The sequence below is a fragment of the Syngnathus scovelli genome, chromosome 20 (genome assembly GCF_024217435.2).
Source record: "Syngnathus scovelli strain Florida chromosome 20, RoL_Ssco_1.2, whole genome shotgun sequence".
Taxonomy (NCBI): Eukaryota; Metazoa; Chordata; class Actinopteri; order Syngnathiformes; family Syngnathidae; genus Syngnathus; species Syngnathus scovelli.
The window spans coordinates 10,392,582-10,411,632 of NC_090866.1; the positions used below are offsets into that span (position 1 = coordinate 10,392,582).

Consider the following 19,051-nt stretch of genomic DNA (forward strand, 5'->3'; position numbering starts at 1 on the left):
AAGCTGCACTTCCGGTGTGAAGAGGTCACGCCCTCAAGCAGGGGTTGCTGGGTAATGTAGTCCTACAGCGTCACGCAACCAAAACACCGCACTCACGACTACTCATGTAATTAAAAAAAAAAACAATATTACAAATCACTTTATTACAATATTACAGAGTAGACTCAAGGCGCCTGTGCAATGAATATATATTTTTTTAAAAACAGAAGAAACTAATATGGAATTTTCTTTCTTTGTTTTGATTGGCCTGGTTGGACGAACGCCATATTAACAAAAGGGGACGTGGACGCATGATAAGCATGATCTGGTCCTGGACGGGGTTTTCAAACTGCGTCTTGCAGTCCAAATTCATGATATTTCCTATTTACATCATTTAAAAGCTATATAAAAAGTTTAAAAGCTAGATGTCCTCCTCTTCCTCCGCCAAACAGCCGAAATCTAAAGCACACAAAAAATACCAAATGATCAATCAATGAGTCGCCAAAGTGGAATTTAACAATTCAACTGACGTTTAGCAAGCTGCAGAGCGCTGACACACTCGTCCTCCTCCTCCTCTTCATCCTTTTCCTCCTCCTCCTCTTCATCTTCAACCTTCTCCTGGTTCTCCCTCTCCTCCATGCTGAGGCCGCTGGACTGCACATCAGATTCAGGTTCCGGTCCAGGCTGCCGTTCTGCCGTCGTGGTGACCGTCGTCACGGAAACAACCTGCAAGGTCACGTTCAGGTCAATTTCAGGTCAATTCAAATGTTTTTCTTATTCACATCGATGTGAAATGTCCTCAATACTGACGTGATGTAAGTCGAGAGCAGCTGAGGAACTCACCTTGGACGGGCCTTTCTTTTTTGGTGGTCCTGAGATGAGCGGGCCCAGCCTGCACCAAATTAGAAGCACGTTGTTGTGATTGACTGCTCAATGGGACAATTATTCGTTTTTAATTGTCACCTCTTGCCCATGAAGCTGGAGCGGCTTGCCATGTCCAAGATGATGTCATTGTGCGGCTTCTTTCGACGGCGTCTTTTTCTCGCAGGTGTGATGGGGACTTCGGGGGCGGCCTTTTCAGGAGCGCCGCTGCCTTCGCTGGCCGTCTGGCCACCGTTGAGGTCTTTGAGGACGTCGTAGTTGATCTTGGCGGAGATCTTCTTCTTCACCAACATCTTCTGGATGGCTTCGCCCGCCGTGGCCGCCTGGATGCCGTTGTCCTTCTTCTTCTTCTTCTTGGAGGTCTTGGGCTGCAAAGAGACAAGCCGTCAGGACCAAGAGCTTGGCGCTTCCCGTAACGGCCGGCGGAGAAGACAAACCTCCTTGTACGTTCCCAGTTCCTTCTCTTTTTGAATTCGTTCTTCTTTCTCTGAAATCCATCCACCAGTCAATCACGAGTTGTTTATTGTTGACCATGTGTGTGTGTGTGAAGAACCTTTCTGCTCTTGCAGGTATTCTTGGTTCTGCTGGATCCACAGCTGCGTCTTCACTTGGACCTCTTTGTCACTCAGGATGTACTGAAGAAGGACACACACCAGCTGTGGTCACAATCCTCCTTCGCCGGATTTGATCGATTGCGCAACTCACCTTATCGATCTCCAGCTCATCGATACCGTCCAGATCCAGGTCGCCACCCTCCGAATTCTCATCCTCCTCTGAGATAAACAAGGTGTGCGTGACGCTTCGTCGTCTCTGATGATGACACGGAGTGGTCGGTTGCCTCACCAGACATGTCGCGCTCCACGTGGTCCTTGCTGAAGATCTGGAAGCTTTGCTGGAGGTCCAAAGCGGCAGAACTTTGTAGAAGCATGGCGACAGAGGGCGGCTGGCGTGAAGCTCGCTCCGCCTCGGACTCCTCCGGCGCCGTGTGCGGCTCTTCGACGTCACGGTCCTCCAGGCTCCACCCTTCCTCCTCTTGCATCACTTCGCACAGGAAGTTCTGCGTGAGGTGACGGGTGGCGCTTTGGAGGGCACAATCTTCAGGGTCGGGCGTCAAGTCTGCCGGGATTTCCTTGTCCTGTGGGTCTAGCGAGAAAATGTATTCGTACTCGGGTTCTTCCAAAGGCTTCCTCCCATTTGGCCGCTCGCTCACCCATTTTGTGTACGTAGGCGGCGTAGATTCCTCGGAGTTTGGGTCGGCTCTTCTCCAGCTCGCTCTCAATCTGGTCTTGGTAGCAGCTGATCTCTCCTGAGAGAAGGAGGCGGGAAGGTCAGCAGGACTCGGGACTCACAGTGAGTTTTGGTGCGGCGGCACTCGGGTCTGACCTTCAACCTTGTCCAACTTCTTGGCCAGCTCTCGCTCCAGCTGCGGAGGGAAGGCGGCAGGCATGAAGCAGGTGACGGACGGGCGGATGACCACCACCACGACGTACCTGCTGCATCTTGCTCTTGTGCTGAGCGGCGGTAAAAGACGGCGGATCGCATTCCTGCTCCAGATCCACCTTCATGAACTCGTCGATGGTCAGGTGACTGGTGGGCGTGTCCTCAAACTCCATCAGCCTGCAAGATGAGGGGAACCGTGTCCAAAAGGGTTGACCGGACGAGCGTCGGCTGAGCTGGACGCCTCACCTCTTCCTCAGGGTGGCCTGACACACTTTGACCACCCCGATGACGTCCTTCACCGTACGCCGGAACTTGTGCATGCGGGCCGCCACCAGCAGGGCTGAAGAAGAAGCCCAGCCAAAAAAAATTGTGCAATTAATAGCGACGCTCATTTCGTTAGCCCGTCTATGGCATATCGTGTGATACGTTAGCATTAAGCTATTGTTGTACCGGCGCCACACAGTCCAGAGGGTCGGCGGCCCGTGTGCATCCAGTCCCGCTTCATCCTCTGAACTAGCCGAAGAGCCGTCATGGAGACGTCGTGAGTCTTCAACCCGAACTCCAACATGTGAGCGAAGCGAGGGATCAGCAGACATGGATCTGAACCAATCATCAAACACAACAAAACACCACATGATGGAGCGCTAACGTCGGAGAACCAACGTGCTGAGAAAAAAACAAGAAGGATGAAGATCAGCTTCTCACCAATGGCTGGAGCGTTGATGCAGAGTTCCCGAGCCAACAACAAGAACGTTTTCCCCAGGATGTAAACATTCACCTACACACAGGTCATAAAGTCGTCAGCTTTAAAATACTTTTGTGGTCTTCTTCTTGCCCCAACGTGGCTTTTACCTGCAGCAGGTCGCTCAGATCCAGCAACATATCTGACAAGGGGTTCAAGAAGCTACACAGGAGAACAAAGCAAGACACAAAGCGGGCGCCGCCGCCGCACGGCATGATGGGATACGTGGCGTCCCCTCGGTGCGACACACCAGGTAGAGGCAAGCCGCGATGATGTGTTCGGTTTTGCGTCCGCGCGTCAGGTGTCTGCTGACCACCATCTTGAAGAAGTTGAAGGCCGTGTCCAAGCAGTGCTGGTTGAGCTGTAGCTGGTTGCCAAGGTGATGGATCTGACGCCTCCCTGATAAACACAAAAAGCTCAAGATGAAAAATAAAAGTAAACATGGAAGAAGAAAAAAATGCTCACCACTTAGAAGCGTCTGCGCTCGGGATTCTTTCCCGACGTTGGTGTGGAAACCGGAACCGAGCAGAGGAGTCTTTGCTGGACCTGAGGAGGACACGCCCACAAAAACGCAATCAGCGCCAGGTGCAGTTAGTTTGCCGGGTCAACCTACTCTTTATCAACCCAACATGGCCGCGCAGGTAGAACTTTAGCTCAATGCGAGTTGAGTTCTTTGGAAGATGAGGTCGGCCGTTGTATTCCTCGCGTGAGTTGTGACAATTTTGGATTTTTCAATTGCTGTGCAAGCGTGACAACGGACTACTTTTTGTTTCCAGGATCGCTTTTCTCTCTTTTCTCTGCTTGGCTAACGCAACAGTTGAAGGTAAATTGCTTAAAATGTTTGGATGATGTCCTTCATGAAGGCAGGACTTTGTTTTTATAATTTTTTTCTGGTTTATGACTTTATTCTTTTTATTTTTTTCCCCCAAATCTAGTTGAGTGGGCCTGTCGGGATGGCTATCTATGGCTTCACGTGCTCTCCAAACAGACGGTCCAGTTTGAGGCCATCGGTCAGTCCACACATTGAGCCCCATTGCACCGGTGCAAAGGTTGACCCCGTGACCCCTTTCTCCACGCTGACGTAGATCCCAATGGCGTGCATCCCATCAGCAGTTCGCTGGCCTCGCGCTGCGGCTACACCGTTAGCACCTTCAAGGCGGGTGGCTTCACAACCTTCAGAGCTTCGTACTACTCCTGCTTTACTCTGATCCAGGTAGCGTGGCTTCGCCCCATCCAGATTCTCATACCAGAAGGTTGAATTTTTTTTTTTTTTTTTTAAGGATGACCAAGTGTTCACCTTCCAATTTAATGTGATGGTGAGCGATGGCGGTTCCGAGTGGATGAGCCAATCTATTTCAGCCGTGTGTTCTGGTCTGAGCTTAGTCCAGCGGGAGATCATGTGCGAGGAGGACTACATGGAGGTAAGAAGGTGGTCTAGCTGAGGCCTTGGCTGTGCAGTTCATCTGTTTGTCGTCAGGTGAATGTCCAGCGGGAGGCTTCGTGCGGCGCCCAGCCGAGACCAGTCGGACAAACTGAGCACGCGGCTCTTTCCCAGGTCACTCTCGATTCCAAGATGGCTGCCTCGTGTTGACCCAAATGGCTAAATTTGACTTGTGTGCTGCAGGCTCTGAAAACAGCCAGCTGGGCTTCTCAGCTGATGTTCCTGGAAGCTGATGGCCATCGGACCTCGCTGTCAATTGCGGATGCGGAGAGCCAAGGTTATACTTTGAGCCTGACCGCCAAGAGGGCGGTGCTTCGAGCTCCCTACAAAACTGCCAAGGCCCAGCTGATCCAAGTACTTCTGGTTGCTCATTTGGATCTTTTGCAGGATCAACAAACTGAAATGTTGACTATTTGAATCCTCAGGTGGATGGTGTCCCCGTCGTGTCGGTTGGCGTTTTTCTCTTCTATAAGACCCAGCTGATGGTGGTGATGATTGACATGTCCATGGCCTGCACTGTCAGTAAGTCTTCATCAAAAGGGGCGGGGTCTGCCGAGTATTGGGAACAAATTGCTGTATCCGTCACCTTTCAGATTCAGCTTCTTTTGACGGCGTCCGGCTGGTGTGGGATGTCCCCAGAGTGCCCAGGCCTCTCCTCGACGAGGGAGCGGCGTTTAAAAGTCTGAAGCGGCGTCTGGAGGTGGGCGGCGTGATGCTGGACGAGCTGAGCGCCGCTGCTAAGGGTTTCAATCTGCTCCAACAAGAACAGCTGGTCCGAATCTCGGTACCCTTTGGCGCTGAGGGCGGCTACAAAAAGGTAAACTCGGCAGTTCCAGACTAGCACCGGCCGTCATTTCAACACTTGGCTGTATTTTTTTTTTTCCCAGAGTTTGGTGGTCAACAACATGTACAAGGAGACGTTTGTGATTTCTCTACTGTATGAACATCGGTTCCTGGCTGAGTATCAAGACGGTGGCAGCGTTGAAACAAAAGTCCGACTTGTCAGGGTCCTCGAAACCCCGCAGCTCTGTCGGCCGCCTTTCAGCCTTAACCGTACGTCTTCCCCCACGTTAGCAATAGCCACAATCGAGCTAATGCTAACAACGTCCGACTTGTCTTCCTGCAGAGACGGCCATCGACGAGGGCGTGTTCGGAATTTATCTGGGCAACGTTCCCGGTGATGTCATTTTAGAAAAGGTCCAAGTGAATCACAAGCAGATGGCAATGGAGGCAACGGAAGGCGGACTGGTCGTCACCCCCGTCGTGCATCTCAACGGCAGCCGAGCTTACAAACTCCACCTTGCCTTTTCCAATGCTGCCGTTCGGAGGATGGTAAGAAGTCCGACAAAAGCAAAAGTGGCGGGAAAACCCAAAACTTGTCTTCCAACAGTACATGGGGGAAGGTTTGGTCCAATACTCCATCGACGTCAACTTCACTTTGACCAAAATGCCCGAGAAGGAGTCCTACTATCATCACACCTTGATCATAGCCCAAGTCTTGAGCGCATGTAAGAGCGTATCTTCATTCTGCCGTTCCTGAAAACCACATGACTTACACCTGCCATCTCAAAGATCCACCAAAGATCACGGCTCAGTGTTTAGATCGAGGAATGGTCTTCAGCATGGCCGTGCCCCCCGGAGCGGAGTCCCTCTGGGAAGTGGGGGTCGACCAGGAGCCGCTGACTCCACAACTGGCCGCTCAAAGAGGCTACAAACTCCTCAACGACAGTCAACAAATCGTTTTGGAAGTTCCCGTCTTTTCCATCGGCTACACTTATGACGTAAGTGGACCTGGTGGATCAAACTTGTGAGCCATGAATGTCTCAACTTATTTTGTGTGTGCTGTTTCAGGACATCAACCTGTCCAACTTTTATGGGACGTTCAAGCTTCTTCTTCGAGATGCTAAAACTCTGGAGGTTCAGACGTCCACATCCAAACACTGTCTCTTCAAAACTGAAGACATGATAGGTAAGCGGCGCTCACTTTGACTTGTCCTCGAGTGGCATCCATTTTTTTGACATCTCCTTGTTCCGTTAGTATGTTCTGCAGATGGCATCATCACGGTGGTGACGACGCCCACGGCGACCTGGCCCACAGTGCATCCGGGAAGAACCACCCTACTGGACCCAACCTGCCGACCCAAAGAGACAGACGCCACTCGGGTCCTTTTCCAGTTCAAGCTGGACTCGTGTGGAACCAGGATCACGGTACGTGCAACTGGATGCCGGTTTTAGAAGCAGAGCGCCCCCTGGTGTCAACGTTTGGGTCCAACAGGTTGGCGACTACATGCTTTACGAGAACGAGATCCTTCACGACAGACGGCTCATTGCAGATGGAGCCAATTTCATCTCCAGAGATTCTCAGTTCAAGTAAAGGCAGACTAAACTATTATGCTAATTATTTCCAAGATCTGTGAATATATATATATATATTTTTAAATTTCTTTTTAAAGGTTAACTGTGAGGTGCTTTTATCCGCTAAGTGGAATTAACAGACTGATGGTGGATCGGGTCTCCAGAGCTAAAACTACTGGATTTGGGTCAATCGACGTTTTCGGAAGCCTCACAGGTCTGTTTTTTTTTAGGTACATTTGCAATATAAAATTTAATGAATGACTATATTTTCCCCGCAGATCCAAAAAATCTTCCTCCTGACTGTTTACAGCAACTTTCTAGACATGCAATGATTAGCCAATCAGAAACGGAGCAAGCCCGGGTGCCAGAAGTTGAACCTGAACGCCAAAACGAGATCAAACTCCCGAGCCAGCAAACGGAAGCGCTACCCAATGAGGACGTTCCAACACCTCCTCCATCCACATCTCCAAACCAAAACCATCAAGAAGAAGGATTTCCTCTCAAGTACAACTACTTGGCACAGCGCCACTTTCAGCCATCGCACGGGTACGACTACTCCGTTCCAAGTTTCCGTCCGGAAAGCTCTGCTCCAAGACGGAACTGGGCTCCTGTAAGCCAAAGAGAATTCATAAAGCCAAACGAGCCTCGGTGGAACTCTAAGACGCAGCCCAGTGAGGGACATCGCCGTTCGGGCCCATATCACGCGGTCCAGGCCAACCGGTACCAGAGGCCTGGCAATGCTCCTCATGTTCCAGTTCCTCAGAACTCTGCAGAATTTAGCCAAATCCCTTCTAACACTGTTCAAAATATTAGAGTTAAACCTCAAAGCAGACTCCTTTTTCCAAATCACAACCAGCAAAGATTTCACTCGGGTGAGACGGCAGCCAGTCGTGGCAAAATGTCTTCCATCGTGAATAACGTTGTTCAAATGCCAGGTATGGACTCAAACTATCATTAGCTCTCATCGCAGTTGAGATGAAAGTCCTAACATTTCCCCATTTCTCCTCAGGACCATCTCAAAGTATGAATGGACCCGCTTTCGGAGGATTCTTGGCACCAGTATCGAGCTGGTCTCGTGGGGTGTCGTCCCTTAGCGGCCCTGTGAAAGATGCTCCAGTGTTGAGTGTCCAAGAACTAAGCGCTCGTGACACTGACGAGAAGAAGGTCATGGAAGGGAACATGGGGTCTACTGCTTCTCAAATGGCTTCGGGTGTCAAGCCGAGGAGCTCCAATCAAAAGAACTGTCGCAGCATGTCGGACCAATACGAAGCCAGTGTTCACCATGGGATCATTCGAGGGATGGAATGATTTGAACAAGCGCCAGATGGGGTGAGAATGCGTGATTAGAAGATGGCGGCCTCAAGTTGTTGTTTATCATTTCAATAAAAGCAAAGTTGTGCTTTATCCAAGTGTCTATCATTTGTCAATTGAAGTTGAGATGTTTAACTTGAAATGTTTAGAAGACTGGTGTGATGTTCGCTTACCATCAGTAGAGACGAATTGTCCCACGGCAGAAGACACGCCCCCACTCCCTTCCACAAACTGGACCTCGGAAACGATGATATTGTCCTCAAGAACCGAACCGCAGCCGGTACACACGGCGCTGCCCCGAGCCTGGTCCACATCGATGTCCACACCCCCGCAGGTCTTGCATAGCCTGGTGCTCATTGTGCTAAGGTCAGAGGTCATAGAGGTGGGAGGGAGCAGGTTACAATATAACATGATGGATTACCAGTGGTCTTGTATTGGAAGGCCATGTTCATTAGTGACTACGTAAAGTGAGAAACCCAATCACCCAGTTAGCCTTAATTACTTGTTGGCGCGCGCTAGCAATGGATAAAATAGTTTTAAGCATGCATTAAAAAGACGACGCAGCAGACTCACGCCTGAAGTGAGTCTCGAACCAAGAACCTCACAGACTCAACCACAGTAGCTTACACACTGAGCTATCGAAGATGTTTTTCTCTACGAACGTTGCATAGATTAGAAGTTCGCACAGTTAGCTATTTTTGGACTTAAATGAAAACGCTAAATAGAAACAAGGGCATTGAAGACTCACAACAAACGTCGAAATGCAACAAGAGTGGAAATGGGCGCTCAGACACAACAGTGAGCCCTTCGAGTGTCCGACGTCATCCTTTTTCTAAGGAACGTACAAGTGTTCAATTGAATCTCCTGGTTTTTCTTTTAAATTTCCTGTCTTTTGAATTTTCTGTGTTTACATTTTATTTACATGCAAAAGAGAATGGCGATCATTGTTTGGCTTTTTTTCCGCCTTCCCGATTCGCGATCGGATGACATCATTTCCCCCTGGGTGATGTTTGTTAACGACAGAAATGAGCCATTAAAACAGGAGCTTAAAGAGGTCACTTTGACGCCATATTTTTTACTAAACATCTAATTTAATACACCAATTCAAAACAGTTGGTAGAAGACGCTTCTGTTTTTAAGCGGGACTGTTTTGTGGGACACATCACCCCTCTGACAAAAACTGAAGTGGAACGCTCCAACTGGCGCAGGCTTATGACGTCAAACCTGTCGCGCTTGTGATGCAGTCGCTTATTATCATATTGTGCGAGAACACTTGACAAAAATAAAGCTAATTACATACGTTTCATTTGTGTGAACAATTATGTCAATTTTAATTAATATTAAATGATTATGAACATCATTTCATCAACGTGTTTTTGTGTGGCGGACCGGCCCACCTGCTAGAATTGTGTATTTACAAGATTGGCTTATCATTCGCTGGCCACCTCTGATTGGCTACTACCCAAAAAGTGCAGGGATTGGTTAAGATTGTGAGCACTAGAAGAGCTAGCCGTGCGACGATTGGTCAAATTGTGAGAACAAGGAAGTGCCAAGCTCTCGTAAAGCTTTAGAAGCCAGCCTCGTTCAAACGTCTAGTTTGGGATCTTTGCCTAGTCGTTATTGAACGTATACGTTTGAAATAATTACAACGCTCGTAGAAAAGTATCTTTTTGACTCAGCTGTGTTGCACGTTGCTGCTTTGCTAAGATTTCATTTTACTTATTCATACAACGCTAACTATAGCCGGACGTCATTTCAGCCATAGTGAAGCAGTCGGTTTAGCATCATTAGCATCTTTGACAGCTACCGACTTTGATAACAACACACATCTTCCATTACGAATAGAACCCAATGCCGGTGGCTCGGTGAAAGCTGCGTGGTTCGGTTTGTTTTAGTAGCGCAATCGTTGCTGGATGTGCGGGGACAGAAGAAACGGTGACAGGAGCTCCAGCTAGCGGCTAGCCATGGGGAGAGCCGTGTTTATTTGCACTTTTCTCCTCGTCGTCTTCGCCTGCGGGCTCACAGCTGGTAAGTTTGCTTGCTTGGCTTTGATTCGGTGCTGTGCCTGTGCTAGCGGTAGCAGCACTGTGGACTATATCTATAAAATTGACATTGAGGTTGACTTGTTGCTCTTTACAGACGAGGAGCCACACGGCAATGACAGACCAGAACTTAAGGTGCGTCTAAACAGGAGAATAAATCCAAAATCTTCTTGTCAATAAAGCTTTATACATCATTGTATACAATACAAAAACAGCAATATGATCAGCATTGCAGGAGATATTGTGATCAAAGTAATCCCTCCTAAGGTCCTAAATCTTAAGCCTTAATTATTTGGGGAATGATCGTAATAACCTTCCTTTGCTCTCTGCAGCCTTACCACGATCCAGAAACGGAAGAGGACGACGTCCGCTTGAGCTCCAAAATTGTAGTGCCCGATTCTACCGACACCCCGCCTTCTGCCCAGCATGTTTCAGAAGAAGAGAAGCAGCCAGGAGACGTTCTGGCAGGAGAAGAGAAGGAGGACCTGCCAGAACAACACGTACAAGTGGAGAAACCCAAACCAAGTAAGGCTTGAAAATTCACCCAAATGTATTTTTTATCATCTATTGCGGATGGATTTAGAACATATGGCCAGTTTATAATTCACTGTACAAACAATCACCTCGGTGGAGACGGCTCAGGTTGCTACTAACTAACTGCTTGCAACTTTTTAAGTGTATGCAAACATGAGCAGTGTCAACTTTGCTGACGCGTGTCAAAAGCAGCTGCTTTGCGCAACCTTGACACTCCCTTGAGAAATGACAAGCGCCGCACACCTGCTTGCACACAATTTAGAACCCCGTCAAGCGAATAAAACGTTTCTTTTGCTTGCATTCCACTTCCCCTATTCAACCTATATGTCCATTTGAACAAAGATGTCAACATTTAAATTCTGTGACTACCTCTAGATTATCAATGGTTCCAGATATGATATTTATTATTATTTTTTTAACTCTCCCGTCAGTTCCCGTGGTGAACGGCGGCACAGCTGACGGAGAGCCCTGCGTCTTCCCCTTCGTCTTCCAAAACGACGAGTACTCGGAATGCACGGCCCAAGGCCGAGGGGACGGACGCCTGTGGTGCGCCACCACCTACAACTACGACCGCGACAAGAAGTGGGGCTTCTGTGAGAGTACGTTGCAACACGCATTTTAGTTTTCTGCATGATTTTGGGACTTTGTAATAGCACATTGGTTTCCCATAGCCGCGGAGCAGACCCAGCTCAGACTGCAGGCAGAGGAGGCGGAGGACGATTACCAGAACTTCCTGCGCATGCTCAACAACACCGCCAGGAAGATCCAGAGAAAAATGTGAGTTTTCTCCAGCGGCAACTTTTTGTCGTTCTCTTACCCTGTCCAACTCGAGTCGCCCGTCTCCAGGCTGTACCAGAACCTGCTGACAGTGGCCGAGAGAGGCCACCAGCGGGCCATGGAGAAGGTGGCCTACGCCATGTTGTTCGGAGACTACATGAGTCAGAACATCAGCCGTGCCAGGGACATGTTTGAGAAGCTCGCCGCAGAGGGCTCCCCGAAAGCACAGACGGTACTTTTTGAAACATTACAATCTGCTTCATTTACAAATTATTTTTTTTTGGCGTGGCATGTCTCAATTGTTCTGTTTGTTGTCCCACAGGCTCTTGGATTTCTATACGCTGCTGGACTTGGAGTTAACTCCAGTCAAGCCAAGGTGTGTAGAGTGTGTGTGCGTTTCTGGATTTTAAAATATTGCTGCTGTAGTCGCACACCCATATTCTCTTATTATTTTACAATATAAGTATAATACTTGATCGCCCACACGATTCTGGTGCCTTATGCTAACAACAGCTGCATTCAAATATTAAAAAAAAATAATAATAATAATAATAAATCGTTAATTTCTTATTTCCTTCTGTCGTTGCAGGCATTGGTGTACTACACCTTCGGTGCCCTGGGAGGAAACTTGATCGCCCACATGATTCTGGTGCGTTATGCTAACAACAGCTGCATTCAAATATAAAAAAAAAAAAAGACCTTCCTGTTGATACGGTTGCCTCGATCAGGGTTACAGATATTGGGCCGGCGTGGGCGTTCCTCAAAGCTGCGAGTCTGCGCTGACGCACTACAAGCTGGTGGCCAATCAAGGTAAGAACGCGCCGCCACCGTTGTCGCCTCCAAGCGGACGCTGATGATGGCTTTCTCCGCCGATGGCTCAGTGGCCAACGACGTGTCGCTGACGGGCGGCTCGGCCGTGCAGAAGATCCGGCTGCTGGACGAGCTGGAGAACCCGGGCTCCAGCAGCGGCATGCTGGAGGAGGACCTCATCCAGTACTACCAGTTCCTTGCCGAGAAAGGCGACGTGCAAGCGCAGGTAAAACAAAACAAACCCAAACTCAGATTGACATGGGCCATCAATCGGTTTTAGAACCTCACCCTTGTTACCCTGTTTAGGTGGGACTGGGTCAACTTCACTTGCACGGAGGACGTGGCGTGGAACAAAACCACCAGGTATCACATCCCCTTTTGGAGGCTATTTTTCAAATCCTTCATTATATTCCACTGCTAAGAGTGCTATGACTCTTCCTGTCCACCAGAGGGCGTACGAATACTTCAACCAGGCTGCCAATGCAGGAAACACACACGCCATGGCTTTTCTAGGCAAGGTATGTATTACTGCCACCTACTGGAATGGCCTGGAACTACTTATTGACTGCTGTGCTGACTTTTTTCTTTTTTGTATTGACATTGTGTTTTTTTGTGTCCCTCAGATGTACAGTGAAGGCAGCGACTACCTGCCTCAGAACAACGATACGGCCCTGCAGTACTTCAAAAAGGCTTCAGACCTGGTCAGCTCCCCTTTGAAGGCTTTATTCAATTCACATTGTTAGCAGTTTCAAAACTGTCATCTTTTAATAACGCCCAGGGAAACCCCGTGGGTCAGAGCGGCCTGGGCATGGCGTACCTGTACGGAAGAGGCGTCTCAGTGGTACGCCACTTACTACATTTCTCCATCAATACTGCACAATCCTCTAAGATCCCCGAAGTGAGCTGTACGTCCTTTTCAGAACTATGAGCTGGCGCTGAAGTACTTCCAGAAGGCAGCTGAGCAAGGCTGGGTGGATGGCCAGCTGCAGCTGGGCACCATGTACTACAGTGAGTCACGCCCCCTCTGCTCTTATTTTCCTTCAGGCATCCCTCAAGGATCTGTCTCAAGTGCTTTTTTGTTTGTGCGCCGCAGATGGCATGGGCGTAAAGCGTGACTACAAACAGGCGCTGAAGTTTTTCAACCTGGCCTCGCAGGCGGGACACATCCTGGCCTTCTACAACCTGGCGCAGATGCACGCCACCGGCACCGGCGTCATGCGCTCGTGTCACACGGCCGTGGAGGTCAGATACACACAGCCGACTCATCCTGCTAACTAGCAAACAAAATAGTGTTTGTTTTTTTGTTTTGTGCAGCTGTTCAAGAACATGTGCGAGCGCGGCCGCTGGTCCGAGCGTCTGCTGACGGCGTACGCCAGCTTCAAGGAGGGCGACAGCGACGCGGCGCTAGTGCAGTACCTGCTGCTGTCCGAGCAGGGCTACGAGGTGGCCCAGAGCAACGTGGCCTTCATTCTGGACCAGAGTAAAACTACATTGTAGCTTTTCTGTGCCCCACCCATCCACCCACACTTTCATTAAACATTTGAAATTTGCCTCCTCGCCCCACTAGAAGGCGCCAAGATCTTCAACGACAACGAGACGTACCCTCGGGCTTTGCTCCACTGGACCAGAGCTGCCGCTCAAGGTGTGACTACACATCCTGTCTTAGATATCCCACCGGGCATTTTCATCACATGAAGGTTCACTCGCTAGGCTACACGGTGGCCAGGATCAAATTAGGCGACTACCACTTCTACGGCTTCGGAACCGACGTGGACTACGAGACGGCCATCATCCACTACCGGCTGGCTTCGGAGCAGCAGAACAGCGCTCAGGCCATGTTCAACCTGGGCTACATGCACGAGAAGGGACTGGGGATCAAACAGGTACGTGGCCGTCGCAAGACACCCGTCAAGAAAAGTTGATGGATGACATCGCCGGCCCTCGCACAGGACATCCACCTGGCCAAGCGCTTCTACGACATGGCGGCGGAAGCCAGTCCTGACGCCCAGGTGCCCGTCTTCCTGGCTCTGTGCAAGCTGGGCCTGGTCTACACTCTACAGTACATGCGGGACCTCAATGTGAGTACTTCCTGCTCAATGTTTTGACAGTGAACAAATTGTGCAGCATGTAAAAAAAAAAAAAAAAAAAATCTAATGAAAAATCTGTTTCTTCAAATTCCAATGTGACCTTGCCTTTGTCGCCAGCTGAGGGAGCTGGTCTCTCATGTGGACTTGGATCAGCTCTTGGGTCCCGAGTGGGACCTCTACCTCATGACTATCCTCGCCTTGCTCCTCGGCACCGTCATCGCCTACCGCCAGCGCCAACGGCAGCAGCATATCATGATGCCCCCTCGGCCCCCTGCACCGCCGCCTCCGCCGACCCCTCCGCCGCCGCCGCCGCCCGCCCCCGAAACCCCGCAGGAGCCAGCGCCAGCCCAAGATGAGGAAGAGGAGCTGCAATGAGAAATGGAGGAAACGGACAAACGCTCTCTGGAGTAGCTCGCGCTTGCCGACTGGACACAGCCGCACTAGGGCTCACTCCCAAAGACTCAAAATGGCTGCCGGTGTGTGCAGTTTCTTCCCGGGAAGACACGGGTGTGGGACTCACGGGACTTGGGAGTGAAACATACGCTGGAGTCCAAACGATCAACGAAAATAACACTCATCTGTTTTCAGAGTCATCTGGAAGAAAGGTTTTTTTGCATGCTTCATTTAATTTCAGACATTTTTTTTTTCTCCGCAATAGACATTAGTTCCAGAGTGTAGTTCTAAGCAAACCTTAATTTATACAGAAGCTGAAGTGGAATTTTCCAGACTTTTATTTTCCTCCGTCATTATTTAATTTTAATCTCGCTGATTGTTTGAAGAATCACCTTTAATACAACAACAGCCTTGAAGAAACTTAGTTTTCAACCAAAAATGACACCACTTATTTTTTTTCTTTCCACATTAAACACAGGAATTGAGACATTAAAAAAGAAATCGAATGAAACACTGGTCATTTTTAAATGTCTTTATTAAATTTATATATAAATTAATAAAACATAGGTGAATATGAAGAAATAATGGTCCATGGATTATTTTAAGGTCTTTAGGTTCTGGAGATTAGTTTTTATTTATTTATTTCAATCTCAGCAATTATTTCCGATGTCCTTAAAAATAAAAAACATTCAAGTAAAGCAGGCCAACAGAAGCTTCCAATTGGACCCAACTCGGTGTCAGTCATCCCTCAGTGGGCGGGGCCTCTGCTAAAATGCTGAAAGTGCGATAGTGACTCGCTTGCAGGGGTGCCCCACTGACCGACTTTGCCCCCGTTGCACACCACTACTACTATGGGGTGGCTTTGCGTTGCCGTGGCGACGTGTCTGCTGGTGACCCGCTGTGTCAAAGGTAAAGTGCTGGAAACCCTGTGTGGTCCTGCTGCTGCTGCTGTGTGTATTTTTTTTTACTCTTATTTTTCCACATATCAAATCTTTTCATTTCTCAGGTGACAACTGGCGGCGGAAGTATGAAGAGGGAACACGACACTACAGCAAGGAGGAACTCAAGATGGTACAGTATTTAAATTTCTGTTTTAATGATTAATGGGTCAAAACAAAATCTTGTGGCTATGTCACATATGATAATAACAACCGCGTCCCTTCAGGAGTTTCCAGAGAAAACTCGTCCAATCGGTTTCAAGCATCCAGCTTTCCTGTGTCCTGATATGAGCCCCTCACCTTCAGCCCCTTCTTCAGGTGGGTCGCTGGCTCTTTCATACACACACACACACACTGCATGATCTTCTTCATCTTCCTTCCTAGTGGAGTTGGTGAAGGCAGGCGATATCAAAGCGGTGGCCGCCTTGGGCGACTCGCTCACGGTAGGTGCACATCCTGTTTTTGTTTTGTATGCTCCCTGGGCCATTTCATTAGGTACACTGGCATTTGTTGTTCCTTTTCATGCAGACGGCCATCGGCGCCAACGCCACCACCGTCCTGGGGATCCCCATCGAGTTCCGTCATGTTTCCTGGAGGTACGGCGGGCAGCTAAAATTAAAATGATTACAACGCCCTAAAATAAATCACGTCTGTCGTTTTCTAGCATTGGCGGTTATGGCTCATATGAAGACGTCATTACTCTGCCCAGTAAGTTTTGTTTTTTTAATCTTTTGTCTTTTTCAACACTGACTTCCCGTTCTCGTGTTCGTCAGACATTATCAAACTTTTCAATCCCAACCTTCTGGGCGCCGCCCGGGGGAAAACGCTTCACGGCATGGAGGCCCACCTCAGGGAAACGGGCCTCAACCTGGCCGTGACTGGACACAACACCTTGTATGTTATGTCCGCCGTGTTGGTTTCCATGGCAACGGAAAATAATCCCCCCCCCCCCCCCCCCCTTTTTTTTCCGTGCTAGCAATCTCCCCGGCCAGACGAGACACTTGATTGACACGCTTAGAAGTTTTGAGGTAAGACACAATAGGCTGTGTTGGCTGGTGGTCAAAAGTATTGGGACAGCAAAAGATGCTTGTCTCCCTCCAGGGTTTGAACTTTAAGAAGGACTGGAAGCTTCTGACCATCCTCATGGGCATGAATGATATCTGTGACTATTGCAAAGACAAGGTGCGTCTTCTTTCTGGTGTTATCCATACACAAGAGTCACAATATCTAATCAAAGTATTCCGAATTTTCTGTTTTTTCCTCAAAGGCTCTCTTCTCTGCCGAGAACTTCATTCATTACATGACCGTCTCCTTGGAAATGCTCATGAATGAGGTCAATGAAAGATAAAGCGTTCTGTTTTTGAAATGTTCATAAGATTCAAACAGATCCTGAAGGTCTTTTTTTATTATTTTTTTATTAGGTTCCTCGCATGATTGTTAACGTTGTGCAGATTCTTCCCATGCAGACGCTCAGGGAGGTGCACAAGCCCACGCCGGGATGCCTTCTCCAGCGGTGAGTGGCATCACCAAACGTCCTCTGGAAACCAAATTTCACATTTGTCTGCACTTTATTTTATTTTGAAAGGAAGACTTGTTTCCGGCTAACGGTCTAATCTGACTTGAATCCACTTCAGCTCCTTCTGCTCGTGTTTGATTGAACCAGGGAGCCAGTCTGCTGAGCTACGTGAGCTGGTGGAAATCAATCTGGAGTTTCAGGTACAACCAAAACTTCTGACTAAAATAGCTTTTTGAGACTTTATTGCTGGTCTGATAAAGTGAAACCGACAACAGCGTCCGGGTTGACTTCCTTCCACAGAGACGACTGGAGGCGTTGCTCCTCGCCGATCGCTTCTTCAGGGACGATTTCGCGGTGGTCCTGCAGCCGTTTTTAAAACAAGCCGACCCTCCTCGCCTTCCCGTAACCCACATCGCAACGCCGTGACATCATCATGCATGGAATTGCCTTTCCGCTTTCTGATTGGCCGGTCTCTCCGAGCAGAGTGGCAAGATCGACATGAGCTTCTTCACCCATGACTGCTTCCACTTCACCATTAAAGGCCACGAGGAGCTAGCCAAGGGCCTGTGGAACAACATGGTCAACAATCTCATGATTTGCGTCACTATTCCTATTATTGTGACTTTAAAAGCATCACTCCATGCTTCTGTGTGCACAGTTTCAGCCTGAGGGGGGGAAGACGGTGGTGAGCAGTTTTTCAGACCCCATCACCCTCGTCTGCCCACCCACGGTGAGGCGCCATAGACTTCAACCTGTCTAACAAACTTCATTGAGCGAGATTTTCTGTTTGTGGCGTCACAGGAGCATCCGTACATCTTCACCCGACCCCCTTTGGCCAGGTCCGGACAATGTTCCGGACCCCTCATGGCGCCGACGGAGCTCGTCTACTCCCTGCTGTCTGTCCTGGTGGCGATCGGGCGTCCATTTTTTTTGTAGGACAACTTCATTGAAAGTAAGTCTTTTCACACTGTTAACGGAAAGATCATATTGAAGAAGGAGGCCCTTTATTCAAATTGCTGTAACCATTTTTTTTTTTTCAACTCTACCTTTTAATGTTTTTAAATTGTTTGTGACTTGTAAAAAATATTTGAAACCGAATATAACGTATTTATAAAGCTCTACTATCGTGACTGTTGTTTTTAAATAAACATCTTTGTTCGAACGATACACTGTAAAACACACACACATGACCGTTGTCAAAATGATATAAAATGATTATGACTAAAATGAACTTGTGACTTTTCTTTAATATTCCGACTCACTGATTCCCAGAGCTATGACGTCTGCTCTCAGGTTCCTTGTTTGCTAGATTAGTATTGTAAATGTGAGCTTTATCATCTGATATATGCGTCTGGCTCCAAACATGGTGCACCTGCAACCGCATTGTCTAATTCTTTGTGCCTGCTGGCTTACATAAAAGGTCTTATTATGAGCTTCAAAGAAAACAATATTCATGTTTAAACAACAGGGCCCGGTTGCCTCATGCAAGGCAAACACGGACGAGCCCACCGTCTTTTGTCTGCCAGGAAGGAGAAGGAAAAAAAAAAAGCCCAACAAGCGACGCTCGGGTCCTCTGTGATGTTGGAAGCTGAACAAACAGCTCGCTTTTAATATCAGTAACTAATAAGTATTTATGCTTACTGGACACTTGGACAAAACAATGAAGCCAACAATGTGCTTTCTAGAAATTATGGTTCAATATTGCTCTGGGTTTAGGTTACCAGACAGGTAGTGGAGTGAGCATTAACATTGTTTTTACTTTTGTGGTTAATGGTTACTGCTATCCACGCCCTTACCAAGATGG

At 48.5% G+C, this 19,051-nt stretch overlaps 4 protein-coding genes across 5 annotated transcripts; 3 read left to right on the forward strand and 1 right to left on the reverse strand.

Moving 5' to 3' along the window:
- Positions 1–115: 115 nt before the first annotated feature.
- Positions 116–9,151, reverse strand: LOC125990413 (transcription factor IIIB 90 kDa subunit). The gene is made up of 19 exons (XM_049757567.2): positions 8,899–9,151; positions 8,324–8,511; positions 3,509–3,589; positions 3,269–3,442; positions 3,154–3,185; positions 3,007–3,079; positions 2,752–2,901; positions 2,548–2,641; positions 2,352–2,478; positions 2,245–2,284; positions 2,072–2,167; positions 1,705–2,004; positions 1,567–1,634; positions 1,415–1,496; positions 1,299–1,348; positions 943–1,229; positions 790–871; positions 510–705; positions 116–438 (listed from the first exon to the last, which is right to left on the reverse strand). Exons 2-19 carry the CDS (start codon positions 8,505–8,507, stop codon positions 401–403), a joined length of 2,154 nt encoding a protein of 717 aa, XP_049613524.1. The 5' UTR covers positions 8,508–8,511; positions 8,899–9,151; the 3' UTR covers positions 116–400.
- LOC125990406 (uncharacterized) lies at positions 3,674–8,243 on the forward strand. Its single transcript, XM_049757552.2, has 19 exons — positions 3,674–3,749; positions 3,820–3,866; positions 3,979–4,053; positions 4,129–4,256; positions 4,324–4,464; positions 4,521–4,598; positions 4,668–4,838; positions 4,910–5,006; positions 5,078–5,301; positions 5,372–5,537; positions 5,611–5,816; positions 5,875–5,992; positions 6,057–6,265; positions 6,336–6,453; positions 6,523–6,692; positions 6,760–6,854; positions 6,938–7,053; positions 7,118–7,774; positions 7,849–8,243. Exons 1-19 carry the CDS (start codon positions 3,724–3,726, stop codon positions 8,145–8,147), a joined length of 3,141 nt encoding a protein of 1,046 aa, XP_049613509.1. The 5' UTR covers positions 3,674–3,723; the 3' UTR covers positions 8,148–8,243.
- Positions 9,152–9,671: 520 nt separating the features above from the next.
- On the forward strand, positions 9,672–15,304 carry sel1l (SEL1L adaptor subunit of SYVN1 ubiquitin ligase). Its single transcript, XM_049757557.2, has 21 exons — positions 9,672–10,178; positions 10,290–10,327; positions 10,525–10,717; positions 11,158–11,325; positions 11,398–11,503; positions 11,573–11,735; positions 11,826–11,879; positions 12,093–12,152; positions 12,232–12,313; positions 12,385–12,539; positions 12,620–12,676; positions 12,763–12,831; positions 12,937–13,014; positions 13,092–13,154; positions 13,234–13,321; positions 13,407–13,555; positions 13,628–13,793; positions 13,881–13,955; positions 14,024–14,196; positions 14,263–14,391; positions 14,518–15,304. Exons 1-21 carry the CDS (start codon positions 10,115–10,117, stop codon positions 14,773–14,775), a joined length of 2,388 nt encoding a protein of 795 aa, XP_049613514.1. The 5' UTR covers positions 9,672–10,114; the 3' UTR covers positions 14,776–15,304.
- Positions 15,305–15,452: 148 nt separating this feature from the next.
- si:dkey-177p2.18 (phospholipase B1, membrane-associated) lies at positions 15,453–18,368 on the forward strand. Of its 2 annotated transcripts, XM_049757613.2 has the most exons (15): positions 15,453–15,864; positions 15,959–16,049; positions 16,116–16,174; positions 16,260–16,327; positions 16,396–16,439; positions 16,505–16,625; positions 16,708–16,759; positions 16,833–16,913; positions 16,999–17,064; positions 17,153–17,244; positions 17,366–17,447; positions 17,548–17,649; positions 17,731–17,826; positions 17,906–17,977; positions 18,049–18,368. In XM_049757613.2, exons 1-15 carry the CDS (start codon positions 15,862–15,864, stop codon positions 18,181–18,183), a joined length of 1,164 nt encoding a protein of 387 aa, XP_049613570.1. In that variant the 5' UTR covers positions 15,453–15,861; the 3' UTR covers positions 18,184–18,368. The 2 variants fall into 2 exon arrangements, with proteins under 2 accessions (XP_049613570.1, XP_049613569.2); XM_049757612.2 differs by lacking the exon at positions 15,453–15,864 and having other exon boundaries at positions 15,899–16,049.
- The last annotated feature ends 683 nt before the right edge of the window (positions 18,369–19,051 follow it).

Coding starts and splice junctions, on each gene's coding strand:
- LOC125990406 (XM_049757552.2), top strand. CDS start 3,724: ATGAGGTCGGCCGTTGTATTCCTCGC. Junction 4,257..4,323: donor CCTGCTTTACTCTGATCCAG/GTAGCGTGGCTT, acceptor TTTTTTTTTAAG/GATGACCAAGTGTTCACCTT. Junction 6,855..6,937: donor TCCAGAGATTCTCAGTTCAA/GTAAAGGCAGAC, acceptor TTCTTTTTAAAG/GTTAACTGTGAGGTGCTTTT.
- LOC125990413 (XM_049757567.2), bottom strand. CDS start 8,507: ATGAGCACCAGGCTATGCAAGACCTGCGGGGGTGTGGACATCGATGTG. Junction 3,080..3,153: donor ATCTGAGCGACCTGCTGCAG/GTAAAAGCCACG, acceptor ACCTGTGTGTAG/GTGAATGTTTACATCCTGGG. Junction 2,285..2,351: donor ACAAGAGCAAGATGCAGCAG/GTACGTCGTGGT, acceptor TTCCCTCCGCAG/CTGGAGCGAGAGCTGGCCAA.
- sel1l (XM_049757557.2), top strand. CDS start 10,115: ATGGGGAGAGCCGTGTTTATTTGCACTTTTCTCCTCGTCGTCTTCGCC. Junction 13,155..13,233: donor ACGGAAGAGGCGTCTCAGTG/GTACGCCACTTA, acceptor CGTCCTTTTCAG/AACTATGAGCTGGCGCTGAA. Junction 13,322..13,406: donor GCTGGGCACCATGTACTACA/GTGAGTCACGCC, acceptor TGTGCGCCGCAG/ATGGCATGGGCGTAAAGCGT.
- si:dkey-177p2.18 (XM_049757612.2), top strand. CDS start 15,923: ATGTCACATATGATAATAACAACCGCGTCCCTTCAGGAGTTTCCAGAG. Junction 16,626..16,707: donor GTGACTGGACACAACACCTT/GTATGTTATGTC, acceptor TTTCCGTGCTAG/CAATCTCCCCGGCCAGACGA. Junction 16,760..16,832: donor ACACGCTTAGAAGTTTTGAG/GTAAGACACAAT, acceptor GTCTCCCTCCAG/GGTTTGAACTTTAAGAAGGA.